The sequence below is a fragment of the Barbus barbus genome (assembly GCF_936440315.1).
Source record: "Barbus barbus genome assembly, chromosome: 1".
Classification (NCBI taxonomy): domain Eukaryota; kingdom Metazoa; phylum Chordata; class Actinopteri; order Cypriniformes; family Cyprinidae; genus Barbus; species Barbus barbus.
In genome coordinates this window covers 17,698,133-17,718,464 of record NC_136729.1, presented here as the reverse complement: position 1 = coordinate 17,718,464, position 20,332 = coordinate 17,698,133, and the positions used below count along the sequence as shown (strand labels likewise).

Genomic DNA, 20,332 nt, shown 5'->3' with positions numbered 1-20,332 from the left:
TTTTTTTTAAACTAATTTTTAATTGACCCTCATATTCAATACCCAACAGACTGAACAATACACAACGTTATCAGTCAGTAGCCTATGCTGCATTTTACAGTGCACAAGCAACAACAGCAATTAGCCTAAATACAGGTCTTGGTTTATTTATTCTCTAAATACAACATATTTGATATGTTTGGCTTACTTGCTTGATACTTAATGGGATTTCTTTTTCTGAGTATGATTTCCAGTTCTCATTCGGAGAAGCGTGGGCAGTGGGCACACTTAACAGCACAACTTCAACTTGTAATACGTACATTTGTCCGCCGAGTGGAGCTATTTGACAAAGTAAAAACCAAAGATGGCCAGAGTTTGACAGCGGAGTCCCGTGACTGTCAGTACAGACTGTGAAAAGAAGAAGGGGTAGATAGGATGGTAGCAGTATGTTTTGTTTGCATTAATCACTGTCACTTGTTCTGGGGTGTCGTCTTTGATGTGAGGCAGACACTGTCAGTGCTGTGAAACGAGGGGGATGTGCTGATGGAGAAAAAGCACCCCAGTGGGTTCTAACAAATTATAACACCCCATGCCCTTCATCATATTAACAACCCCTCCGCCCTAGCATGTCACACATGATAACTGCTATCACGCAGCCTGCTCATTAAAATGTTTAAATTACATGTAGCCCATTTAAGTGTGCATGACAAAACTTTTTGGATTGCAAGCCTTGCATTCAGACATCCATTCATTCATATTTATTTATTTAATAGCAGAACACAATGTGAACAACATTTTATGACAGGACTGGTTACACAAACAATTAGGATTTTATTTAAAGTGTGTTGTTTCCAACAACAGACACGTTATGGTAGCCTATAAACGTTTCAAACTCCCAAGATTAGGCTAATCTACCAGATTTCTCCGGTTAGCCCTCCGTGGAAGTGTGAAGGCGATTATTTGTTTTATTTATCTGCGAAATAATAGATGTTTTTGCCTAGACCCGGTGTTTTGAAGAGCTGCCTTATCAGTAACACAGTGGAAGTGTGAATGTCTGTGTTGGCTAATCCTTTAAACCACAGCCTCTTTGAGAGTTAAAAGCCCTTTTAGATGGTCTTTAATGTTTATTGGATATTCTGAGGTAAATGCTAACTGCAGGAAATAACCTGTGATCGCTTGATGTCGAATAACATTGTGACGGGATAGATATGTTACAGGAGAATCTGTGAGAGTGAAAGGGGCAAACGGGCTCTGCCAAAGAAAACTTAACGTTTACGTGACAGTTGGAGCACCCCAATGGAGAGAAAGCATAGCTAACCTTAATTATATATATATATATATATATATATATATATATATATAGTAGCCTACTTTTATTGTTCATTAAAGATTGCATGCAAAACACACGATATTTATAGCCTAGTTTGAAAAGAAAAATAGATTTAGTGGTCTACTGTACAATTTTAGACCACCAGACTGGCGTTTCATAGGCTACCTACCATTTAGAGTAGGCCTATGGAAAATGTATTATTTCGAACAACTTTTAAAAACTTCTCGAAGTTTATGACTACATTTATTTAAAAAAACATCTTAAAATAATATTGAACGTTTTTGTCATGTAAAACACATGAAATGTGTATTTAATACGGTCATATTAAATAAAGGTGTTATACTTATTTTTTAAAACCAATTCTTTACTTTAAAACGGGTCTGTGTTAGCATTCAGTTGTGTTACAGTGTTAAATAATAAAATAGTATACTATTTTGACTCGAGACTGATCATTTAGATCCGCATGAAACACATTTCCAGGTTACCTGACAAAACATTTTTACAGTGCAGTTTAGTCCTGCTTGTCAGTTGAATTTCTTCCTGATAAATCCTGATACTCCTACATACCGTTGTCTTGAGAGTGGGTGGTATCTCTCTCACTCAGTATGGTCAGAAAGGGAGAGAGAGTAGTTTATGTAAATGCTCCATTTTAATTATATTAGGAGGACGGCCCTATTCTCTGCCCAATAAAAATGGACCAGGGCTGACACCTGGTTATAAACACAGGAAGGATTCCAAAGTAGTAATCTCAAATCGGCAGAAAAAAACCCAACCGGCATCTTCAAGAGACGCAATGACCTCCAGTAAAGTTGAACTGCCAGGAGAGGTGAAGAACGACCCGGCTGCGCTCATGGCATCTCTTCATCTGATGCCCTCACCGGTACCCAACCCTGAAATCAAGTACACTAAGGTTCGTGAGACTATTTTACAACTTCTTTCAAGAATCATAAAGTTGCCTAAACGGGAAATGCAAACTTCGATTAGGTGACACGTTTGATTTGTTGTGACTGCGCGCAAACAAATCACTGGCCAAGAAACACAACGTGTTGCAACCATGGCATTGATAACAGGCTCATACTCACGCATTTAAACCGAATGTAGCTGTATTAATCTTAAGATATTACGGCTCATAAGTGCGGTAGATCAGGAGGGTTGTCTGCACATGCATTTGCTAACAAATAGCAGGATTATTCTTTAGGTACGCACTATAATGATATGCTATTTGCAATAAATATATCGATTCTCCGTTTTATTTTAATCAAATAAACTGACTTTATTTGTGTCCATATAAAGAGTGTGAAAGTCCAGATCTGCTGCCTGTTATCTAGCCTAATACAGAAGGGCATCGATCATGAAAGTTTTCTCGATCTTGATATAGTGAGAAATGAGAGTCCATAAAGCTTTAATAACCTTATTTAACCGGTTAAGAAGTTTTGCTTTGAACAGGTTGTTATTATTTACGACTTTACTTTACATGATAGGATCGCTGCGCGTTAGAGATCCGCCTCTATTTCTCCTTTTAATTCTGGGGAACAGTCTACAGTTCAGCCTAGCATCTAAATCATTCATAATGTCTTTCTGGACAAAAATAAATAAATAGCCTACACTTTAAAAATCACTAACACGCTTTATGTTCATTATTGTGATCACAATGCACCTTTTACTTAAACCTCAATGACAATATCACGTGTACGACATTTATGGACACTTGTTTTAAATGCAACTGTTCAGGGATACAACCCAGAAGATTTAAAACAGAAACTTTGTACACCACTAAAATTGCAGGGTTGATAACAAGTATAGCTTACTATAATGACAAGAAGGCGAAGTACAAAACATGTCAAAGTCTGGGCATTCACATTCATTTTTAGATACTTTCATGCTTTTGGACTTATTCAGATGTAATGAGGTTTCAGCATTAGCTATTATATAACTTTAATGTAGTCATCTTATATTAATCTCTCTGAAAATGACAAAGAAGTGCTGAATCATTCCATAAAATGATTCTAAAATATAATCTCTCTTGTTTTGTTGGTAAGGTCATCTTAAATTATGCCAGTTTTGAGGTAATCATTTTATTGCTGTGAGGTGAGAGGATAAGTCAAAGTGCAGCGCAGGCCATTATCACCGTGGTAAAGAGAGTGAAGTTCAACCAGAGCAAGAGCTGGAGACACCTGTGACATACATACCCTGCATCTCCTGATCTCATTTCAAACCTGCTCTCAGAAGCACATGGGAGTGTGAGAAGGATTCATATTTAGGAATTTGTGTGCTGTCTGTATGGGTGTGTGTGGGGTTGCGTTTGGGCATTAGTGATGTGAACTCCCTTCACACCCTTGTCCATCTCCCTCTTTCTCTTGGTCTCTTTCTCTCTATCCCCACCCCCCTCTCACTTTTGATTTTGTGTGCCTGGTGCAGCGCAGCACAGGCTCTGATGTAACAGTCCAAATATGCCCAATCAATACTATTCTTTCAAATGTAGTCAGTGCAGAGCCAAGTTTTTTTATTATTTGAGTAAGTCTGAAGTTAAGCCATTTTAGCGAAACTCCTTGGAGACTTCATAAGTTGTGTTTTCTGTGCTGTTAATGAGCAGTGCTTTATGCTAGAGACGCTGAGTTATGGAAATATCATTATCGGGCATGCTTAACTTCTCATTCCTCTATCAGTGTCAACCACGTATGTAAATACTAAATCACATCCAGTTCTGGCATTTAAAGTAAAATAATATCAAGTTTTGAAAGGGAGAGGTGGTGTAATTCAGTTAGGTAATACAATAATCATTACAAAACGTATTTTACAGCAATTAATGGCTTGTTGTATGTGAGTATCTGGTTATTAGACACAGTCATTGTTATATTTATTTATTTTTTATTCCAATCATATATATATATATATATATATATATATATATATATATATATATATACAGTTGCTTGCGAAAGTTTGGGAAACCCTTGCAGAATCTGTGAAAATGTGAATAATTTTAACAAAATAAGAGAGATCATACAACATGCATGTTATTTTTTATTTAGTACTGTCCTGAGTAAGATATTTTCAATAAAATATGTTTACATATAGTCCACAAGACAATAAAATTGCTGAAATTATTAAAATAACCCATTCAAAAGTTTGGGAACCCTTGGTTCTTAATACTGTGTGTGGTTGGATGATCTACGACTGTTTTTTTGTTTTGTGATGGTTGTGTTTGAGTCCCTTGTTTATTCTGAACAGTTAAACTGAGCACTGTTCTTCAGAAAAATCCTCCAGGTCCTGCAGAATCTTCAGTTTTCCAGCATCTTTTGCATATTTGAACCTTTTCCAGCAGTGACTGTATGATTTTGAGATCCACCTTTTCACACTGAGGATGATTGAGGGACTCAAACACAACTATTAAAAAAGGTTCAAACATTCACTGATGCTCCAGAAGGAAACACGATGCATTAAGAGCCGGGGGTGAAAACTTTTGAACAGAATGAAGATGTCCAAATTTTTCTTATTTTGTAGAAATATATATATTTTTTCCATTTAGTTCTGCCCTTTCGGAAGCAACAGAAGCTACTTGCATGTTTCCTGGAAGACAAATTAAGTACAATTTACCTTCAAATTCAAAAAGTTTTAACCCCCGGCTCTTGGGGGTTGTGTTTGAGTCCCTCAATCATCCTCAGTGTGAAAAGGTGGATCTCAAAATCATACAGTCACTGCTGGAAAGGGTTCAAATTTATATTTTAGTTTAATTTATTCACATGCTAAATCCAAATAACCTGAATAGTTAGGATTGTTTCTGTGTATGGTAAAATGACAGTAAAATTGCTACAACATGGACTTTGTGCTCCCCAGTAAACTTTTCACCCCACCAATTACGTTTGTGCTTATTATGTGACATTCACTACACCTGTATTTGTTACAGATTGAGATTAAACACACTGATAGGGAATTTATCTGCCGTGCCATTGAACATTTACGACTGAGTTTCCGCTTATCACGGCGATGCTTCTCAAAGTCCTGTTGTTTGGTGCAGACACCTGAGCTCAATACGCTTTACAGTCTTACAGAATCTCCTCTTGACTCCACACAGCGTATAAAGAGCGTGTTTGACTGGTCACGGGAGAGCTAGTCTGCTGAAGGACTTCTCTTTCTCTCTTTCTCTGTCTGCTGGCCCACTGGGCTGATAATGGCACTAAGGAAGCCATAAATTTGTCTCTGGTGATGGCATAAATTTGTCTCTGGTTATGGATGTTTTCTCTTCTTTTTTTCTCTTTGGATGGAAGAGAGGAAAAGAAAGGAAAGGTTATGTTGATAGGTGTGTGTATCAGTGTAACTGATTAGGGCCCAGGAGTCTTTTTGAAAGAGAGGTGTTGGATTCCAGCAGACAGGGTGATGATTTGCTCACTCCATTCAGTTACAACACATAAGTGAAGCAGACTCTTGAGATTAAACCTGGAAGAAGATAGAAAACAGGAGACAGGATATTACTCTCTCGCTTTCCCCAGTGTCGTGCAACTGATAATTGTGGATTTGGATTAGATGTGGTTTGCAGTCAGTGGAATTTATCAATTATATTCAATGAACATGTATAGATAATCTCTGCATAGAATTCTGGGTTTTCTAATGAATGCGGTTTAATTGTTTAAGATATAATTCTCTCAAAAATGAAAAATCTGTCATCATTTACTCACCTTTATGTTATTCCAAACCTTTTTTTCTGTGGAACACAAAAGAAGATACTTTGAAGAATGTTTTCAAGATAAAAATTAATATATTTAATCATTTATTAGGGAATTTTCATATTTGTCTGTGCATGTGTCTGAGAGCTTCATGGAGAAAAAGACGCTTGCCATTTGTTGGACATGTCTTTATATTTTAAGGGCTTAAGCGTGCAGCCAGAACAGTAGTGTACGCTGAAATGAGGACTTTTGTAAACTAATCTGGGAGACAGCTTGAGTGAATGAGGTAGGCCCCATCAATCCATCAGTGCATGAGATAGTACAGATGGGAGTCAGGGGGGTTTTCTGCTCTAGAAGCTGTCCAGCAGGGTGTAATATATGGCCGTGTCTCACCGTTAGGGTCAGTGGCCCTGACTTACGAGAGTCTGTCACATACCTCTGGAGTTTTTCACTTCAAAACCCACAATTTCTTCACATCAAACAGCGGCCAAAGTAGAGCATACACTGAGAAGCTTGATTTATTGTAAGCGGCACAGTAAGGACTCTCTCTCTCACCCTCTTTTGCTTTGACTTATAATTTTCCCCCTTTCTTACGCTTGATCTTTATTTCACATCTTCCTCACTGATTATCTTTGGCCTTTGCACTGTTTTTCTTCCTCAGGAACAAAATGCTTGATTTGTCTTTGTATTATTAACAATAGCCAGTGTTGGTAAGGTTACTTTGGAAATGTAATAGCTTACAGATTACAAGTTACCCTATTTAAATTGTAATAAGTAGTGCAACTTTTCAATTACTTTATTAAACTTATTACATTTGATTACTTTTCTAAATTTCTAACATTTTCAACTGTTAATCATTTTGAAACATTTAAACCAGGCAGGGTCAACCTTACTGTAGTGCTCAACACTTTCAAAATCCTTCATCATTTGAATTAAGATTATAATAAGTAAGGGATAATGTACATCTTTATTTTGCGATAAGAACTGGCTGAATGTACATTATGCCACATATTACACAAACATAAATAATTAGACATGAAACACTGATCTGAGTTGAAACATTTGAAGAAAGCAGTTGTTAGTAAGCGGCAAGTTATATGGTGCAGTCATACCACTTTTATTACACAACATTTCACCACATAAGTAATAAAGCACTAGTACTTATAGTACTAGTTTGTTAGTTATCTTATAATCCATTACTGTGTACAAAACAAAATGGCAACAGCTGCATTTGTATGAAACGAGAGAGCGAGTCCACGATACCAAGTTGACAGAATTAAGAAACTGTATACATAATATTGAATTGAGTTTTAATATTTAATTAGCTAACCAAATGCAAAGCTTCCACCAAGAAAAACTGTTCCTAGCAAGCGTATAGCACCGACTTAAATTACCCGGATGAGTCTGTGTTATTAGCTTTTACCAGTTGTTATCAAGGAATAACATACCTTGGAATGTCACGACTGCCCAATCAGAATCAAGCATTCCACAGAGCTGTGTAATAATTTAATTTAAAGCACAGCCACCAACAAAAATCTTTAACTTTAACCTTAACTTAACACCTCTTATTTACTTTGAGATCATTCTGAGGTTAGATTTAAAATCATAATAAGACATGGTTTAATAGCCATGATACTGGTTTTAAAATCAAATGTTTGTATAGTTATGACAGGAAACACTGGTATCTAACAATGCCTTGGAAAAAACAATTAATCTTACAGTAAAAAAATAAAGCTTATGCATAAACTAAGAAAACTAAGAAAAAAACTGTTATCAAATAAGCGTGTGTCCTATTCTGTGTCCTAAACTCCTGAAACACTGGTGTCTCATTTTAGAGCAGTCAATGCAATTTATGAAAGAAGTCAATTAAATCTTTACGTGGGTGTGTGTGTGAAAAAATTCAGATGTAACCCCCTTTGTAATCATTAACATTTTCAAAAGGAACTGTAATTTAATTACACATTTTTTTTCTCAGTAACTGTAACTAATTACAATAACATTTATTTTGTAATTAAATGACGTAATTCCGTTACATGTACCTAGTTACTCCCCAACACTGACAACTAGTTATTTAAAATTTTGCACAGATATTCTAACCAAGTATTATATTATATTATATTAACCAAGTAAGTATATTTAGGGCCCAAGCCAGTAAGGCGCAGGGCCCTATTGTTCTTCTAAGGATTATTATTTTTTTTTTTTTATTTTTTTTTTATTTTTTTTTTTTTTTTTATTTCAATCATCCGGGCACTTTTGGGGGCCTTAACGTGCCCGAAAACTCTCGAAAATTGGCACGCACGTTGGAACCTGCGGCCATTAGGACGCCGCTGAGGCTGGGACCCGGGCGTGGCACAGGGGCTCTACGGCGCCCCCTGGAAAATTGTCAGAAAGCTTGATGTATAGCTCACACATACTTGCACGTATTCATATGAAACTCGGTACACATATAGAACTCATTGAGCCGAACAACTTCCGCGCAGCATGTCATAGGCTCCGCCCAACAGGAAGTCGGCTATTCAGGGCTGTTTAAAAAGCGCATGCTCTGGAATTTGATATACTCCTCTGAGGATTTCCATACGATTGCCACCAAACTCGGTGAACATGATCTCAAGACATTGGGGACGCTAAATTGCGAAGATATTTTTGATATGTCGAACGGTTTGCCCGTGGCGAGGCGATGAAGTTATGGCGAAAAATGAGACCCAGGAAATGCCTAATAACGTCCACATACATTGTATGATGCAGATCAAACTTCAGTGGTTTGTTCGTTGTATGATGCCGATCGGATAGATGTGACTATTATGACTGAAAGTTATAGCGCCACCAACTGGCTGCAGGAAGTGTGTCGTTTTCAAAATGCTTTGAATTCAGCATCTTATTTTTACTCGATTTGCTTCAAACTTCACCAGAATAATGTCAAAACACGGCCGATGTAAAACTGTGAAAGGAATATTGATATCTAAAATTATGTTGCCATGGCAACGTGTCAAAGTTGAAAATTCGTTTCTGGTGATTTTGAGGCAGATAACATGTTTAGAATGTCATGAAACTCAACACACATATCAGTATTAATGATAGTTAGACACTGGAAAAAGCTCATATACGGGCGTGGAAGAGGCACTCTATAGCGCCACCTTTTGTCAAAAATGAGGGGGTTAGTTTTAGCTACAGACCCCAAACTCGGTACATAAATTGTTCTTATTAATCCGGACAACTTTCTAATTTACAGTCATTAGCTACGACCAACAGGAAGTCGGCTATATTTATTTTAATGTGGGTTTTTTTTAAAAACGGGCTGTAAACAAATTAATACTCCTCCAAGCAGAAACACGGAAATCACACCAAACATTTTTTATCATGATGCCAAAATACTGAAGATGCTAAATTGCGGACGGATTTAGGATATCTTGAACGATGATTTAATGGCAATTTATTAAAGTTACAGTAAAAAAGATCATTTCTTTTTTTTTTTTATCTTTTAAGAGCAGCTTCCAAACACTTCATAAAAAATTACATACACAGAACAATACAGTCTGAGGATATGTGATTAATTTTATGAATTTACAATACACTATGCAGAGGAGAAAATTTGAAAACTATCAGAGAGTTAGACTTAGACTGCTTCTGAGTGAGAGATCCCTGTCAGCCTGCAGCTGAGTGAGGGGTGGGGGTGGGGTGGGGTGTGAGTGACTGTGTGAGTGACTGTGTGGATTGAGCCAGTGGGTGAGAGAGAGAAAGAGAGAGAGAGGGTCTGTTTTTTTAAATCTTTAAAAAATGCTTATAAATCATTAAAGATTTTGATAACACTTTATAATAAGGTCTCAATTCTTAACATTAGGAAATGCATTAATTAACGTGAACTAACAATGAAAAATATATTTTTACAGCATGTTAATTCTTCCATGATAGTATGAACTAACAAAGAACAATTTTTTTAAAGCATTTATTAATCTTTTTAATGTTAGAAAATTAGTCATGTTCAAAAGATAAACTTTAAAATGTAATAATATATAAACACATTTTGGAATTAATATTGATCAACATTAAATGGTATATAATTATTAATGATTATATATATATATATATATATATATATATATATATATATATATATATATATAATGATAGCTACAGACACCAAACTCGGTACATAAATTGTTCTTATTAATCCGGACAACTTTCTAATTTACAGTCATTAGCTACGACCAACAGGAAATCGGCTATTTTTTTTTTTTATGTGTTTTTTTTTTTTTTAAACGGGCTGTAAACAAATTCATACTCCTTCAAGCAGAAACCAAAAATTCACACCAAACATTTTTTCACATGCTTCCAAGATACTGAAGATGCTACATTGCGGACTGATTTAGGATATCTTTAACGGTGATTTAATGGCAATTTATTAAAGTTACAGTAAAAAAGAACACTTTTTTTTTTTATCTTTAAAGAGCAGCTTCCAAACACTTCATAAAAAATTACATACACAGAACAAGACAGTCTGAGATATGTGATTAATTTCATGAATTTACAATACACTATGGAGAGCAGAAAATTAAAACTATCAGAGTTCTCCTGTCTCTGTGCTTCTAATGTGTGCGGTGGGTGACTGGGTGGGTGACTGACTGTGTGAGTTCAGTGAGTGTGGAGGGGGAGAGAGAGAGAGAGGGGGTCTGTTTAAACTTCTCAATAAAATCCTTAAAAAATGCTTATAAAGCATTAAAGGTTTTGATAACACTTTATAATTAAGTCTCTTTTGTTAACAGTAGGGAATGCATTAATTAACATGAACTAACAATGAAAAATATATTTTTTACAGCATGTTAATTCTTCATTGATAGTATGAACTTACAATGAACAAAATATTTTTAATATTAGAAAAATAGTCATGTTCAAAAGATAAAACTTTAAAATGTAATAATATATTAACACATTTTGGAATTGATTTTGATAAACATTAAATGGTATATATTTATTAATGATGTAAATTAACAACAGTTAAATAATGTTGTTTTTAAACATTGGTTAATTCACAAATAACATTAAATATTAACAATATATGTTTTACTTTATTCATTTGTGTTAGAATAAATTATTCATGTTAGTTAATGGAAAAATAAATCATTAAAAAATGCTTATAAATCATTAAAACCTTTGGTAACTATAATAATTTCTCATTTGTTAGCATTAGTAAATGCATTAACTAACATCAACTACCAATGAAAAATATATTTTCACAGAATTTAAAGTTTTATATGTTGTTCTGTGTGTGTGTGTTTCACAGAGTTGATGGTTTGGAATAACCCTTTAATTGCCGTATCCCTTAAAACCAAACTGCCAGAGGGTTACTGTAATGTGTGTGCTCGCTGGGCACCGTTTTATCGATGCCACCGGGATGGCGTATGCTGACGGCTTGGGCCCGTCATCGCTGCTCGCAGCTATATTATAATTTATATTTTTTCGTTGTTAAAAAAAACGAACAAAATCTTCAATGGTTTAATTTGTTAAAGCGATAAGTACACCCAAAAAAGATTGCTTTTCCTCGTGTTGTTCCAAACCTGCATGACTTTGCTTCTTCTTTTAAAAAAGAAAGAAAACCAGACTTGAGGTTGAAAAAATTATGACAAAATTTTTGGGTGAGCTATCACTCGAACAGGTAATGTTACTTATGTAACACAACCTAACAAAGCTTTTTTCTTTTTTTTACAGCATTTATTAATCTACATAATATGTTATTATTCATCTATAATAATCTATAATATGGTAATGCATAATTGTAATTCATATAGTACATAAAAATATTAAATTGATACTAAATATACTATTGATAATATTTGTTAAAAATACTATTAGCAATATGCACTCTGTAAATGTAGAAATGAACATAACCAAGTTCAATAAATACTCAAATATTGTGTATTGTTAGTTCATTTATAACTAATGTTAATAAAAAGTTTTGTCACTTTAGATATTTTTACACTTTTATTATGTAATGCTAACTAAGATTGACACTTGGGGTGTCCCTGTCAACCTGCTCTCTAGACTAACATATGTTGCACAATTCAACATTTCGCCTTTGGTAATTCCAATTAATGATGTTACAGAAAAGAGAGAGTGAGAACATGACATGCAGTCTCACTTCTTTGTCTTAAGCTCCCTCGTTTCCTGTAACATCAGTAATTATCAACATCTTGAAATGTGTCCAGTTACAGAGTGAAAGTGAGCTGGTCAGGAAAGGATATGAAACTTCCTGTGCAGACCGAGACCCGGGCTGCGTGTGCCCTGTTAGGATCCGTCTGGCTCTGGAATCCTGGCCTGTTCCATGAAAACACAGATAAAGCGCACATATAAAAAAGAATCGTTTTACAATAGCTAAGAAATGTTTGCCATTAAATATCCCTCATGTGTCTGAGCCATTAGAAGGTGTTGGGGGCCAAACAGATGTTTCGCTGGCTGTACCGTGAGCTTTGGCATCCTCTGTCCGCGTTCCTGATCCGCTTCCTCCTGCAGTTGTGCGAAGCCTCCAGAGAGCTCGCTGGGGCAGATGAGAAATGGATCAGCATTCTACAACTGCTAGAGTCATTCGAGTCACCCCCCAAAAAGACTCTTCTCTAGCTCTAGCTCTCCCTGAGGAACAAAGTCGACCTCCTGCTTTTGTGGCCGATAACCCTTTTTCCTGTGTGAAGTAATGCTGGTGATAAAAATCTCAGCAATAAGGAGCATAAGCCTAGAGATGCTGTCATCGTTCGCTGTGGGTCCCTCTTCCACAATCTGTTAGTGATAGGCACTGCATATCTCATCATCTAATTAGCTTTGCAGACGAGCGCAGTCAGCACCGTGAGACTGACAGCTTGGATAAAAAAACATGGAGTGATTGTAAATGTTTGCAGCTGTCTTGTGCTGTGGCCTGCGTGTAAAATCTCAACCTATCTGCACTCTGTCCGATTTCGTAACAGCCTGTAGTACAATGTGTTAGCGTAGGATGAACTGGCAGCGTTTCTCTTTCTGTTTGTGTACTGCATCAAGTGGCTGTTTTGTTTACAATATAATACGTTTTCTGGCCCCCTGCTGTTGTAAACAAAATCTAGTTGTCACAGCTTGGCGGTTAGTTTTCATACTCAACTCAAGTTTGAAAGTACTTCCAGCACTCTGCCTCAAACAAACTCTAATCTCTATGTTTTCAGCTTAGCCACACTGAAGAGAGTTGTTAAATATCATGAGAATTTATGTGAGAGTAAGAAAAAAGAGTATTTGAGTGAAGTTTCAAAAGCAAAGAAATAGTTAAGTAAAACTACATGAAATTTTAAAATTAAAGTCATTTTACTTAAATGTTTCTTTGTTTTTGACTGGCAAAATCAAGCAATAAAAAGTATGGTATGAAAGACAGTATTAAACTGAGCATAGTGCACCTTTTTTAGTGATGTTCAAAACATTGTTTATTAAAGTTCACCTCTTTAATAAAAATGTCCGGTATCCTGAAACCTGTCACTAGTAATTGTTAAACTTTAAATTCAACTAACATTATAGCTGTTTGACAACTGAATATAGTTATTTATAGACTGTTTGTCAGCCATGTTTACACTTGAGTCAGGTTTGTCCCTATTTAGCAATGCTATAATTTTAATGATTTTATGATGTCTACACAAGGACAGAAATGGACCATAACTGTGTCTACACTGAAATGGAGGTGTTGGCATGTAAAAGTTTGCATAATATGAGCTTATTTTGGTTTACTGATTCACTAAAATGGACAAAAGTGTGGAGATTTAAGTCATTGTGACCTGTGAGAACTGTATTTTTTACTTCACGTGTTTAAATGACATTTTTAACAAGTAAAAAGTATCTTTTGCGATGTAATTGTGTTAGAAGCATTCAGTTTCGATAGTAAAGTACAAATTCCCAGAAATAATGCTTAAGTATAGTAATGAAGTACGATTACTCAAGTTCTTTACAGCCCTGTTGAAGCCTCCAGCAGGGTTACGGCAAAGAAGCGGTGATAAATATGAATTTTTGCACTTTTGCACTTGCGTTCTTATCCCTTTTCTTTAATCAAAGCCAAAGTATAAAGAAAGCTTGAGAGTTGATTTACTGCACCGGCCTGTCGCTCTTTATCAACTTTCTCAATGGGAAGAGACAAAAGTCCGAGAGCCCCCAGAGCTCAGGGAAGACTGGGCCAAATGGCCTCTAATGGTCGCCTTTTTCTAGTCATGATTTAGATGGTGGCCCAGTCCGCTGCTCACCCAGCATTCCCCTCTCCTCCGTTCCGGGGTGCCGTAAGTGTGGGGTTACGAAGAGCATAAAGCTACCCACCGTCTGCATTCTTCCCCGGCCCACTGGCCTGTCACAGTCTGCCCTTGATTTAAGGCATTCCACTACAGTGGCCTCTATAAATTTTAAAACTAATTCGCTCCTCTACGGGGCTTTCTGTTTTTGTAACAGGCCCTTGGCTTGACGAGGCCACTGACACTTTTATGAAGTGCTCCAAATGAGAGTCAGATTAAAGGTGGCCCTCTTAATGCAAGATGCCTGTGAGGAGCGAGCTAGAGAGAGAGAAGGGACTTTGATGTAAATGTATTGGAGAGGAATCAGCATGGTACAGACTGATACCTAGCCTGACCAGGAGTGATTTATTCATGCCAGTTTTAGGGGAGACACAGAGTGGGAGTGACTGAGGCGGCTTGAACCGCCTCCAAGTCAACTGGCATTTTATACCTGTTCTAAAGTAAACACGCCTCTTGGTTTACAGCCAATTAAATTGTACTTAAGCCTGTAAGTTTACATTAGTAAACATGTTGGAGAGTTTGAGGAGGCCCAGGGCCACGGTTCACTTTGAACCAGACGTCTTCCTCCATTCAGATGACAGGAAGAGTAAATGTGTTTTATGTAAGAGAGCTCACAGCCACACTGTAAAAAATAAGTGTAATTTTAACTGTAAAAGTTTGTAAAACGCTACTGAAAAAAACTGTTAATAGGTTAACAGTAAGTTCCCGTACTATATACAGGGAAAAACTGTAAAAGATCTAACTAGTAATTTCATGTAATTTTACAGTAAAATGCTGTTAACTGTACAGTTTTTAGAAGTAAAAAATAATAATTTGATTTATAATTTTACCGTCAAAAACTGTAAACTGATATTCCCAGAATTCCCTGCGTGACACTCCACATTTGAAAGTTTTTTGTTTAAATAATCATGTTTTTGTTGTCAGTTTAACGTGCATTTGGGCTTTATATTACATCTTCTGTTGTTTAATGAAAGTCTTTTGCATTATTTAAGTATCATGTGTGTTACCATGATGGTGTTTTGTGTTTGCATGAATGACTCTGTGCACCTTCTGTATATTAGTATATACGTCTGCTTGTGGCGAGCTTTCTTCATGTGGCTTTCTCTTTTACCGCCTGCATTATTATGGTGATTGTCAGTATGTTAAAGGTACAAAACAGATTTTAATAGCAGTGTGTGTTGTTGAATTTAGTGGTTTACATTCAAATTTCATTGTTTGTAAATTACAGTTTTGTTCTCTAAATGTGCTTACAGTTTTCTGTATTTTTTACAAAATTATTCTGGCAACCACAGCTGCCAAAATTATTTTGTGAAAACTACAGATTTTTTTTTTACAGTGCAGCAGATGCTTTTACACCTTATCTGTCATCGGTTTGTTGAAATTGGTTTAAGTGGCATCTGTTTGTGTAAGTCTTCAACTGAATATTGAAATCACACATGACTTATGTGTATGTTGTGTGCATAGAGAAATATGTATTTTTCTTTTCTTCTTTATCGAGCTTGAAAAATCCATCTTTTGGAATCTGAGGCGGTTGTTTTATGGGCCGCTTCTTTTAACGCATCACCAGCGCCAGAGTGCGGCCCGTGTTTTATGATCTCGTAAACGAGCAGTGATGTTGTGAAACGTGTGTCTGTGTGTATTTCTGTATTTGTGTGTGTATCTATGCACTTCTATCTGTGGGCGCATTTGTGTATCTTGTGTGTCTGATAGGGATTTATCAGACACACTTTCCCCCACCTCTTTCTGTCTGGTTTGCTGGATCACTCCCAAGAGAATGATATTGGGCAGCCCTGCAATAGCACACGGTTCCCAGAGATTCCTCTCACACCACAACCATGAAACACACAGGGGGAGAAAGTCTCTTTTAATTCTGTGCATCATCATGAAGTTACTAACTAACTCACTGTAATTCCTCATGGGCCTAAAGATGCACATTTTATGGATGGTGTTTGACATATTCTGCATTAAAATGTTTAATTTTCATGCAAACAGTTGTCTTGTTTTGTGACAGCAATTTTAAGTAGTGGTGGACGAAGTATCCAAATCATGTACTTGAGTAAAAGAAGACAGGCACACAGAATAGAGCTTATTTATTTGAACTCTGGAGTCTCGCTCCAACCCGTACATTTTGTGATCCGATTCAGTAAGTTCAGCGTAAAACAATTAGCTCAAAAGAAAAGGATCACAAATCCTTTCTCAATTTCTGTAGTTTGAAATTTATATATACTGTATATATATATATATATATATATATATATATACACACACATATGTTATTTTAGTATAATTGATGCACTATTATAGTTTTTATTTTGAATTTGTTTTTATTTTGCATTTTTAGGCATTTTTTTGTGTTTGTGCATTTTTTCAGTTTTAGTTAACAGTAAATTTAGTTAAATGAAATGAAAATTAGAAATGTAGCCAAAATAAATTCCTTTTTTTCATTAAATGTTTATTCCAAGAAATGTTTCACAGACAAGGCTTAAGCCTAGTCCCAGACTAAAGTGTAAATCTGAGCTGTTTTAACTGAAAGAAATTTGCACTGACTGATCTTAAAATATATCAGTGCCTTTGTTTTGTCTCAAGGTGCATACCAGTAATGTTTTTTCAAAGGCATGTTAATAAAAATTACTTAAATTTCCTAACTGAACAAGAGCCTAATCCTGGTTTAGTCTAAGCCCTGTCTGTGTGTGTGCATCAAAACTAAAAAAGACATTGTTACTGTACCACTGATTTTAAGTAATTCATTTTTTTTAAAGGGATCCCACTGTTATGAAAACTAAACTGTATCTTTCTCCTCTCTCCCTGTAGATTTTTATTAATAACGAATGGCATGATTCTGTGAGCGGTAAGGTCTTCAGCACATACAACCCGGCTACAGGGGAGAAGATCTGCGATGTCCAGGAAGCAGATAAGGTGTGTGTGTGTGTGTGTATTTGGTAATTGGTCAAACCATTGCCAGAAACAGGTTTGGCACAATTGCTCTGCTGGACTACATTTAGTCGGCCAGTACTGCTATTGTGCTTCTCACTTTCAGCCTTCACTCAGCATGAATAATCATCCAGAATTGAAAGAGATGGAGGTAGGGAGGGGGCTGTAGTTCAGTTTAATGTGGTTAAGCAAGCTAGAGGCTGTAGTTCCTCTCTGTAAATCAGGCAGAAAGTGTGGAAAACCAGAATGGATACAGGAAACAGAGACCCCCTAAACATGCAACTGGGGAAGTCATTGAGACTCATCCGGAATGAATGGATTTAATTTGTCCCAGAGGTGGACAAACACCTGCTTACAGGATAAGGTTATATCATTAAGTGCTCTCCTGTCTCTCTCCTCCTCTTGTTTCTATCTCTCTCTCTCTCTGTCCGGTGCCCTCTCTTTGCCTTTCTGCTAGGCTGATGTGGACAAAGCCGTGCAGGCTGCGCGTTCGGCCTTCTCTCTGGGTTCGGTATGGAGGAAGATGGATGCATCTGAACGTGGGAGGCTGTTGTTTAAGCTAGCTGACCTGGTGGAAAGAGACAGTGCCTACCTTGCTGTGAGTACTTCATCCAAAACAAAAACTAAACTTCAATGTTTGTTGGGGGGCCTTTTCTGAATTAAATGTAGAGAATATAAGTGAAGTTGATTTATTAAATATAAACTTTAATGCCGTGTTGGATATAATGCAACCTTTACTTTTGGCTCACGTTAACACATGTGGGCAATCTTTTTTGCTCTTTACAGACTATAGTGCTGTCACAAACATATGTTTTATTACTCAGGGCACCTATTCCAATGTTATCCATCAGGTCGAGACATTTTTTGCACTGTATTCCAAAAATACATAAACAATTCCAGCAACTCTTTTTTTTTTTGTTATTGTTGCAGATTTTAAAAATCCTGCATGATGTTTTTTGATTTCTTTAATTATATGTCTGATAATTGTTTCCATATGTTCTGCTCAATTAGAAGCAAAATGCCTGACCCATGCTCTCTAGTTGACATCAGTCTCGACTCCCTCATAACTATCACCTTCACTCACGAACCAGTGGTCATCTGACCAGACTTAAACCAAGTCTCATTCTAGTCAGTGCCAGTTTTCGGTGAGTGAGAATCAGATTTAACAGGACAGAGCCATCTGAGCAGACAAAGACGCTCACAACAATAAGCAAGTGTCTAATGAGTGGGCCTGTCTGTCTGCCTCAGGCTTATTGAAGCTTCATGGCAGGAGCAGTAGGAGTTGTTGTTTTTCTAACAATTTTGATTTGTCCTGCAAATGTCTGAAACCCATGATGATGACAACGCCGAGTTTAAACACATGACCTTTGGGCGCTAACGATCACTTAGGTTAAGAGGGAAACGTAAAAGAGAGGTATTGTTCTGTTCTGTTCCGTGATGTGCTTTAATCTCCGGCGTTCTTCCGCCCTGGACATCTGCTTATACTTCCCACTCGCGGAGATGTGTCTAAAGAGACAGATTCAGAAACAAAAGTGCTATGTTTGTCTTTGTGCGTGCAGCTCTCCGCCATAGCGATTTTGAGTAAATCTCTTTCATGTTACAGTTTAGACTTTGTCTTAAATGGACTGAAACAACAGATTTTCTCCATCCAGCTCTGAACAAGTGTGAGCAAATTGCTTTGAAAGAAAAATGCTATGTCCATGTGGTTACGATCACTCTTTATATCAATCTAATCCCACGTCGATAAGAAATAATGGCTGGCTGACACAGAGATAACAAAGTCAGGTCTCTGGTGATGGCTATATGAGTATCATGTTTCCTAGGGGAGCAGATGGAAGTGTGTGCTTTAGATATGCTTAGTCTGAATGCAGCGTGGGGGGGGGGGGGTGTCAGGTTTAATCTCTGTGAGTAATTTTTCATCACACGCCCACACTCTCATCTTCCTTCTCTCCTCCCAGACCCTGGAGTCTCTGGACACTGGGAAACCTTTCCTCTCCTCCTTCTTTGTGGACCTTCAGGGAACCATTAAAACTTTTCGATATTTTGCTGGATGGGCAGATAAGATCCACGGTTCCACGATTCCGACTGGTAAGATGATGCTCATCCTGTCATAAACCCTCACCGTAGAATTAGGCAGCATTTAAATTATGGGGTGTTTGAAGGGGGGTTGGCTCTGACCACCCTAAGGATATTAAAACAAAAGTTTGGAGATTTAAAAGTAGGTTACAGACATTTTTTAGCACTTTAGTAACCACAAAAGTTAGCCTGGATGCAAAGTTTCAGCTCACATTAAACAGGCACTCATAAACAGAAATAAAGAAAGCAGTGGGTACATTTTGTGGGATGGAACATAGAAAATATAAATATTGTAATTATATGACATTCCATTTTAGATATTTGAATTTTTAAAAAAATACATATATATATATTTTTTAATTAATCTTTTTACTAAAACATATTTTTATTAAAAACAAAATAAAACCCTTTGTATAAATCCTTGCACATAATTTAATCAACGTAATTGTGCGTATATGTACACGGCAATGAAAAAGTTTGGGGTCAGTAAGGTTTATTTTTTGGAACGAAATTAATGCTTTTATTCAGCAAGGAATATTAAATTGATCAAAAATGATAGTAGAGACATATCTAATGTTATGTTAGATTTCTAATTGATGTTGTTTTTTAAACTTTACATTTATCAAAGAATAATGAAAATAAATCTATCACTGTTATCAACTGTTTTCAACATCGGTAATGATAAGAAATGTTTCTTAAGCACCAATTCAGCATATTATTGTTTTCTGAAGGATCATGTGACACTTGAGAGAGAGTAATGGCTGCTGAAAATTCAGCTTTGCTGTAAAAGGTTTTTACAGTATTTTGATCAAATAAATGCAGTCTTGGTGAGCATAAAAAACTTCTGTCAGAATAATTCAAAAGTGTATATTTGTTATTAAATTTCACACATAGGGTATGGTACGTTATATATCCAAAATCACATAATGTCACTGAATGTTTACAAAAGCTGGTGACACAGCGATGCTGGAGCAGACGTTTTGTAGAGCATGGAGGATACATGCGCACTGGACTGGAAACTGTTGTTATGTGAATGCAGACCAGACCTTTAGGTGCAGGCCCATCCCAGACATTTT

General features: G+C 36.5%; 1 protein-coding gene across 1 annotated transcript in view; it reads left to right on the top strand.

Moving 5' to 3' along the window:
- The first annotated feature begins 1,917 nt into the window (after positions 1-1,917).
- The window catches only part of LOC306873138 (retinal dehydrogenase 2-like), a 32,312-nt gene continuing 13,897 nt past the window's right edge, over positions 1,918-20,332 (top strand). Inside the window, exons 1-4 of the mRNA XM_079422209.1 lie at positions 1,918-2,219; positions 17,061-17,165; positions 17,638-17,778; positions 19,139-19,268. Of these exons, the coding sequence (XP_079278335.1) occupies positions 2,103-2,219; positions 17,061-17,165; positions 17,638-17,778; positions 19,139-19,268 (493 nt within the window). The 5' untranslated portion in view covers positions 1,918-2,102. The remainder of the gene's footprint in view (positions 2,220-17,060; positions 17,166-17,637; positions 17,779-19,138; positions 19,269-20,332) is intronic.